The sequence below is a fragment of the Anopheles darlingi genome, chromosome 3 (genome assembly GCF_943734745.1).
Source record: "Anopheles darlingi chromosome 3, idAnoDarlMG_H_01, whole genome shotgun sequence".
Classification (NCBI taxonomy): domain Eukaryota; kingdom Metazoa; phylum Arthropoda; class Insecta; order Diptera; family Culicidae; genus Anopheles; species Anopheles darlingi.
Window position 1 is genome coordinate 51,154,195 of NC_064875.1, and position 7,847 is coordinate 51,162,041.

Here is a 7,847-nt window from a genome sequence, read left to right on the forward strand (position 1 = left end):
CCGTGTATAATTCAATAATGAATCAAACAACGATATGAGAAGCTTCGGGGGCCCCTCACACGAGACACCTTCCGTGGAAGCCACAGGCTCCAGGCAGGCATCGTCGACGTTGCGTAAACCGACGCACCGGCGAGCAACACAAAGAAGAGGCTGCAGAGAAGATGTGTGTGCAGCGACTGACTTAGCACACGAGCATGAACCTCACACGACAAAGACGAGTCTTCGAGTCACGCACCTTTCATCGGTTGCTTTCGAGGTTTCTTTTCATGTGTGCGAAGCGACAAGTCAGACCGCACCGTTGAGCTTCATGAAGTTCATCTTCGAACAACAACAACAACAACAACGACACTAACATTGGCCGGCATGGCATGAAAGGCACTTTGCCGCCTCTGGAAGGGGCAAACAACGGCCACGCGGTCCTCCCGTATACCCCGAAGCAATCCTTTCTCTCTTCCCTCGAATACCACAAACGGCTGGCGCCATGTCCGGTGTCCGGTGATTCCGGATCGCTGTCGCCTGCGGAATTGATTGATGTTGTTACGCGGTGGCCTACCTCCAGGCGAGTGATTGAGTGATATGTGATAACGTTATAGTAACGTACGTACGAATGCGAATGCGTTATAGAAAGTGTGTCCCGGGGAGAGGAAGGATATCGTCCGGCCGAGTATATAAGGGGGCCGGAACGATTAATAAAGTGGGATTTGAAGAAAGAACTCTCTCTCTAAACAATCCTTGCTAAGCTTATAGCCTCCCGAACGAGAGGAGGAACTAGAGCCTAGCCAAACATCCGAAACGACCGTATTTCAGGATCGGAAGCCCCGGCACGCTCGATAGGCCCCCGAAAGAGAGGGGCAACTAAGAGTCGGCTGCCAAACACACATCCTCCCGTTACTCGGTGCGCGGCCAGGCTGTCGTTCCTTCGCGGACAGCCATCAGGGAGCGAGCCGGCCGAATAAGATTGGTGGCTCCAGAGAGGAACGGATTCTCTCTGCAACGGAAGCTAGAACGACGCGGTGATTCTAGCGTTCCACTCGAGTGACAGAGAAGAGTGCACCGGACAGGTGCGAGGCTGTTATCAGCGATCCGCCGATCGCGATTAGATCGGAAGAGAGGCCCGATTGGCCGAAGTTTGGAGAGAGCGCGCCGGCTGGGGGCATTAGCCTAAGCTGCGTGCGCGTTGCTCTGATTGGCGCCGCAATTGGTGAAAAATTTGCGCGCGCGAACGTTTGAATCGTTACCGGTTTTTGGATTTGATTGAGTGATTGCAACTCGTAATTGCACTTGGAACACGTTTTGGACTACCGCTTGCGATTTTGGCCTATTCTTACGGAATACTCTTCGACCACACTACTTTGGACATCCTTGTGAGCAATGGAGAAACACGCGAGTTTCGTTGTAAATCCGAACGGGAGCTGCCGTTTTTGCACGAAGGCGGATGATGAGCGTAGCATGGTGCAGTGCGATGATTGCGATCGCTGGTTTCACCATACGTGCGCGGGCCTGAAGCGCTTGCCCGAGCCGCATGAACCATTTCTGTGCGTGAAATGCGCGCTAATCAACGAGCAGCTGAGGAAGGCGGTGGAAGCAAAGTCCGCGCGAAGCGACGCTCCGGACCTCGTCGAGCGGCTCATCGAAGTGTTGAGCGTCCGCGGAAGTGATCACCAGGCCAAGCGCGCGACGCTGATGAAGCTCCCGACGTTTGAGGGACGCGCGCGAGATTGGCCGACCTTTAAGCGCACGTTCGAAGAAACGACGCGCCAGGGGCGCTATACGCTGAACGAGAACCTGCATCGCCTGCAGCAAGCCTTGAAGGGGAACGCCGAGCGGGAGGTCCGTTCGCTGATGCTGGACGCCGCCAACGTACCGGCCATCATGGAAAGGCTCGAGAAGGGTTTCGGTCACCCCGAGTTCGTGTATGAAGAGCTGCTGAAGGATGTGACACGCGTACGAGTGCCGGACTCGACGCGGATTCCTGAGCTGGCCAACGCCGTGGACAATCTGGTTGTGAATATGAAAGCGTTGGGCCAGGACGCCTATCTGAACGACCCGCGTTTGGTAAAAGAACTAGTGCAGAAGATGCCGCTCGCGAATCGGACTAAGTGGGTTGAGGACAATCGTTCGGCCGTGCAACCGCGGAATCTCGACGATCTGAACGAGTGGCTGAAGCCGTTGGCGGAAACCATGCGCATGGTGAAGCCGACACGCGAGGATACGGTGAATCTGCACGACGAAAGCAGAGCCGTGCAAACGACGCGAAAAGTGAGTCCAGCGAGTCAAGCGAGCCCCGCGTGCCCAGCGTGTCCGGAGAAGCACCGAGTGGAAGAGTGCGAGGATTTCCAGCGAATGAGCACTGGCGATCGGATCGACATGGCGAAGCGAGAGAGGCTCTGCTTCGGGTGCCTTCGCGCCGCGAAGCACATGGTGCGGGACTGTCGGTCGGCAAGGGTGTGCGGGCAAGATGGATGCAGAAGGAAGCATCATCCGCTTCTCCACCAGCCAGCAGGAGGTGCAGGACAGACGGAGGAAGGAGCCTCGACCGCGGTCGTGTTTCACCACAGCGGGCCGAGGAGAACGTTCTATCAAATGGTTCCGGTGACGTTACGGAATGGGCCGATCGAGATGAGCGCTCTCGCCTTCCTTGATTGCGGGTCCTCGCTCACGCTCATCGACGAAGAGGCAGCTGATCGTCTCGGCCTGGGCGGATATCACGATCCACTGATGATGAAGTGGACCCACGACATCAGCCGCCAGGAAAAGGAAAGTCGCCGGGTGAAAGTGACGATACAGGGCCCCAGCGGCCATCCGTACGTCCTGAAGGGCGTACGAACGGTGAAGACGCTGCAGCTGCCGGCCCAAGGGTTGGACGTGGCCAGGCTGCAGAAATATCCGCATCTCCGGGACGTGCCGCTCGCGTCGTATGATCAGGCAAGACCAACGATCCTCATCGGGCTCGGGCACAGCCATTTGCTCATGGGCCTGGACCGAAGGATGGGTGCGGCGAACGAACCGATGGCGGTTCGCACGAAGCTGGGCTGGGTCGTCTTCGGCACCGAGCAGATGGAAACCGACAGTGAAGACTACACGGCGGTGCACGAAGAAGCTGAAATGAACCGGGTGATCGCGCGCTACTTTACGACCGAGGACGTCGGCGTAAAAGCTGCGCCAGCGGTAGAATCCGAGGACAAGTGGCCGGTGGTGACGAGCGGATTGACCACGGAAGAGGAAGCCACGGTGGCCGCTCATGACGAAGACACTCCCTTCCGCATCGAGGACGCGTACAGCAACTGGCCGCGTCTGATCCGACATATCGCGGTACTAAATAAGTTCGTCCGGTTTCTGCGCGAGAGAGGGGGAGGGCCCTCGTTTGAGAAGCGGTTTTCGGTTGCCGATCTCCAGGAGGCTCGCCGTGCCATGTACCGGAGAGCCCAGCGCGACGTATATGCGGAGGACATCGCGGCGATCGAAAGGCAAGGTCATGTCGACAAAGGCAGCAGCGTGGCTGGCCTCAACCCGTTCCTGGACGACTACGGGGTGATGCGGGCACGAGGGAGATTGGAGAACGCTACCGCCCTGAGCTGCGACGCGCGGACGCCGATACTGCTTCCTCAGAAGCACAAAGTCACCAAGCTGGTCGTCCGGGAGTATCACGAGCGAGCACTGCACCAGGGGGACAACGTGGTCGTCGGAATGGTCCACCAGAGGTTCTGGGTTGTGAACCTGCGGGCTGTGCTGAAAAATGTAAAAAACTGCTGCCAGTGGTGCATCTTGCGAGCGGCCAAGCCGTTCGTGCCGCAGATGGCGCCGCTGCCCGAGCACCGCGTTGCGCCGCACCAGCCTCCGTTCACGCATACTGGCGTGGATTACTTCGGGCCATTCCTGGTCAGCAATAAGCCGTCGAGAGCCGTGGCGAAGAGGTGGGGAGCTCTCTTCACTTGTATGAGCACAAGGGCAGTGCATATCGAGGTGGCGGACAGGCTGGATGTCGACAGCTTCCTCGTGTGCTTGCGGAACTTCCAGCATCGGCGTGGGAAGGTGCGCCATTTGTACAGCGACAATGGCACGAACTTCGTCGGCGCTGAGGCGGAGCTAAGGCGGCTTGTCGCCGAAGTAAACAACAAGATGGGGGCGATGGTGGCCGCCGAAATGGAAGTGGAGTGGCACTTCAACCCGCCAGCTGCGCCGCATTTCGGGGGTGTCTGGGAGCGCCAGATCCAGACAGTGAAGAAGGCGCTGCGTCCGATGCTGGAGGAATGGCGCCTGCGGAAACCGACGGTCGAGGTGCTGCGCACCACGCTAATTAACATCGAATTTCTTCTTAATAGCAGGCCTCTCACCCACATCCCAGTGACCCACGAAGGGGAGGAAGTGCTGACTCCTTTCCACTTCCTGATTGGCCGCGCCGGAAGTGCTGTACCGTCAACCGCGGCCTGGACATCTGCCGTGGAACCAGACGACTTCAAGAATGCGCAGCGTCTCGCACGGCTGTTTTGGGACCAGTGGCGGAAGGAGTACTTGCCGACGCTGATCCGGCGAAACAAGTGGACTGGCAAGGTCGAGCCGGTCAAGGTTGGCGATCTAGTGGTCCTGGTGGAGGACAATGCGCCACCAGGCGAATGGATAAAGGGGGTGGTGGAGAAGGTGTATCCTGCGCCCGACGGACAGGTGCGGAAAGTTGACGTAAAGACCGCGAGGGGAGTAAGGAATAGGGCAGCAAACAAGGTCGCGGTAGTGGACGTCAGGCAGAAGGAAGACCAGCTGGAGCAGGAAGGGAAACCGCGGAAACGTTTCATCCGGGCGCCAATCGGGACCGCGCCGGCGGTCAAGCAGCCCAAAGTCGATTAGGGTTTAGGAAGGACAGGAAGCTGGAGTAGGCCGGGGGGTAGGGTAATACACGAGTGTATTACGAAGGGGAGAATGTTACGCGGTGGCCTACCTCCAGGCGAGTGATTGAGTGATATGTGATAACGTTATAGTAACGTACGTACGAATGCGAATGCGTTATAGAAAGTGTGTCCCGGGGAGAGGAAGGATATCGTCCGGCCGAGTATATAAGGGGGCCGGAACGATTAATAAAGTGGGATTTGAAGAAAGAACTCTCTCTCTAAACAATCCTTGCTAAGCTTGTAGCCTCCCGAACGAGAGGAGGAACTAGAGCCTAGCCAAACATCCGAAACGACCGTATTTCAGGATCGGAAGCCCCGGCACGCTCGATAGGCCCCCGAAAGAGAGGGGCAACTAAGAGTCGGCTGCCAAACACACATCCTCCCGTTACTCGGTGCGCGGCCAGGCTGTCGTTCCTTCGCGGACAGCCATCAGGGAGCGAGCCGGCCGAATAACAGATGTCTTTACCGGCAGTGCGCTGCCTGGTGCAGTACCGGTGCAACTTCTGCTGATCGTTTTCTGTCTTTATTTTTCTGTCCCTTTCCAGAGAAGCTGCTGTCGTCGGAGGGGCGCGAACTGCGCCGCGTGCTGTTCTCGCTGAAGCAGATCTTCCAGGAGGACAAAGACCTGGTGCACGGGTTCGTGGCGCACGGTGGGCTCAACTGTCTGGTGCAGATCGGCAGCGAGGCGGACCAAAACTATCAGAACTACATCCTGCGCGCCCTCGGGCAGGTGATGCTGTACGTCGACGGGATGAACGGTGTGATGAAGCATTCGCCCACGATCCAGTGGCTGTACTCGCTGATTGCGTCCCGCTACCGGCTCGTGGTCAAGACCGCCCTCAAGCTGCTGCTCGTCTTCGTCGAGTACTGCGAGGGCAACTGCTATCTGCTCGTTAGCGCCATCCGCTTCGTCGATACGGCGCGCGCCGTCGTCCCGTGGAACAACATCATGCGGTAAGTCGATCCCTCCTTTTTCTCCTCGAGGCCATGGTTCCGTGCGCTCTTTTCCCCGTTTATCCGTTTTATCACCTGGGAAATGTTAATTTTAAACTCCTTGCCGCCGGTGAACGGAGCAAACAGGAATTGATTTTCTCTGATTGATTGCCGTTTCATCGGCACATTGCTGCCATTACTTTCAGGCGCAAGTTTCATTAGACAAACTTATCACACAGCTTAGCAAATTGTTTAATCTTTCATCCGAAGCATTGATTGAGGTTGAAGAACTCGAAACTTCCTGACGATAGGTAGTTGTGTATACATGGATTTGTTGTTTTCTTGCAAGGTTCTTTGGTTCTTTTAATGCGTCTGGAAAAATCTAGCCCAAACTACATGCTTTAGTTGCCTGGTTTTTCGCCAATACAAACGGGTTTAAACATCACAAAATAGAATGTTTAAATATCACAACATAAAATGTTAAGTGAATGATGAAGTCATTCATCATCTAACAAGTTATTTGCTAACAAGTTAGTTTGTTAGTTTCTTCATTTGAAATGTGTGATTTCTAATAACCTTAAAAAAATAGATGAATGCAATTCTTACCTATCATTTGAAGCCTGTTTCTGTCTTAAAACTAAAAGAAATGGTTGTGCACTTGAACAAAAAATCTTCTACGATTTATAAAACATTTTATAAAGAATTTCAATTGAAAAATTCTGATTCCTTGTTGATGATCGTGCGTTTCTCAAAATGTCCATGTATAATATTGTGAATTTACTACACTATTCAGCTAAATTTTCGATTATATTTCACTTCAACTACTAGATGAAAAGATACATAATTTTAGATTTAGAATGACCTTCACATACTGCTAAAAATATTAGAAACCAAAACCATCCTACTTTGATATATGCAATGATATATCCAAGTTTAAAAAATACAATTTGAAGCATACGAGACTCAGAAGGTCATAAATAGTAGCGCCTTGGGTTTTTCATACGTTTAACAATCAGAGTGCACCAATAAAGATTCATTTTACATAGTCATCCTTCGCAAATCACTTCCCTTTAGAATAATTTTTCGAAAACAAATTCGTCCTTTCCAGGTTGCTGAAGGATTACGAGAACGCCGATACGGAGCTGCTGATCTACGCGACGTCACTGATCAACAAAACGCTATCGGGACTGAGCGATCAGGACAGTTTTTACGACGAGAGCGATTTCCTCGAGCAGCAGGGCATGGAGGGCATCATCCAGCGCTACATGTCCCGTCCCGGCACCGATCTTGATCTGCTCGATCAGCTGCAGCTGTACGAGAGTGTGCTGCGCTTCGAGGACGGTGAATCGGATGGGATTCGCATTCCGGATAACACTGTCCGGAAAACGCTCCGCTATCGGTCGACCGGCAGTGATACGACCGATCGGCGGAAGTCACGACGTCACAGCACCGGTACGGCACCACCTCCTTCAGCAGCCCCTCCACCTCCTCCGCCTCCTCCGTTGCCAGCGTATCCCATGTACTCGGCACCACCCAGTGGTCCACCGCCACCTCCACCACCCCCATTACCACCACCAGTGGCTCCGGTGCAGCTGTACGGTGGTCTTCAGCTACCGAAGCAACAACAGACCGGCCACGATGACGACAGTTCCTCCAGCTCGGCCCACAGTGGCGATCATCTGCCGGGCAGTGGTTATCACGATCCATCCCGTGGTGACACGACGGGTGTGACACCGGGCCTACGACGACGCCGGGAACGTGCCGAGCGTCAAAAGACGTTAATGCGCGAGCAGCAGGAATTGGGCCAGCTCCAGAACGGTCTTCCCGGTCTGGTGCCCGGTGAAGATGGGACGACGGAAAATGGTAAGCATCATGCTTGAGTGCTTGGAGCATGCTCACCGCTCACTGTCACTAACCGCTCAATCGCTCATCCTCTGTGTGTGTGTGTGTTCTCCGCTTGTGTTTGTTGCGTTCCATTGTGATTGCGTGCGTGTGTGTGTGTGTGTGTGTGTGTGTGATTATCAGGATATC

General features: G+C 54.6%; 1 protein-coding gene across 4 annotated transcripts in view; it reads left to right on the top strand.

The window, feature by feature from the left end:
* Positions 1-7,847, top strand: part of LOC125955780 (FH1/FH2 domain-containing protein 3) — a 75,320-nt gene that overhangs the window by 57,986 nt on the left and 9,487 nt on the right. For all 4 annotated transcript variants that reach the window (XM_049686936.1, XM_049686934.1, XM_049686935.1 and 1 more), the window contains exons 5-6: positions 5,429-5,837; positions 6,925-7,679. In XM_049686936.1, coding sequence (XP_049542893.1) covers positions 5,429-5,837; positions 6,925-7,679 — 1,164 coding nt within the window. The remainder of the gene's footprint in view (positions 1-5,428; positions 5,838-6,924; positions 7,680-7,847) is intronic.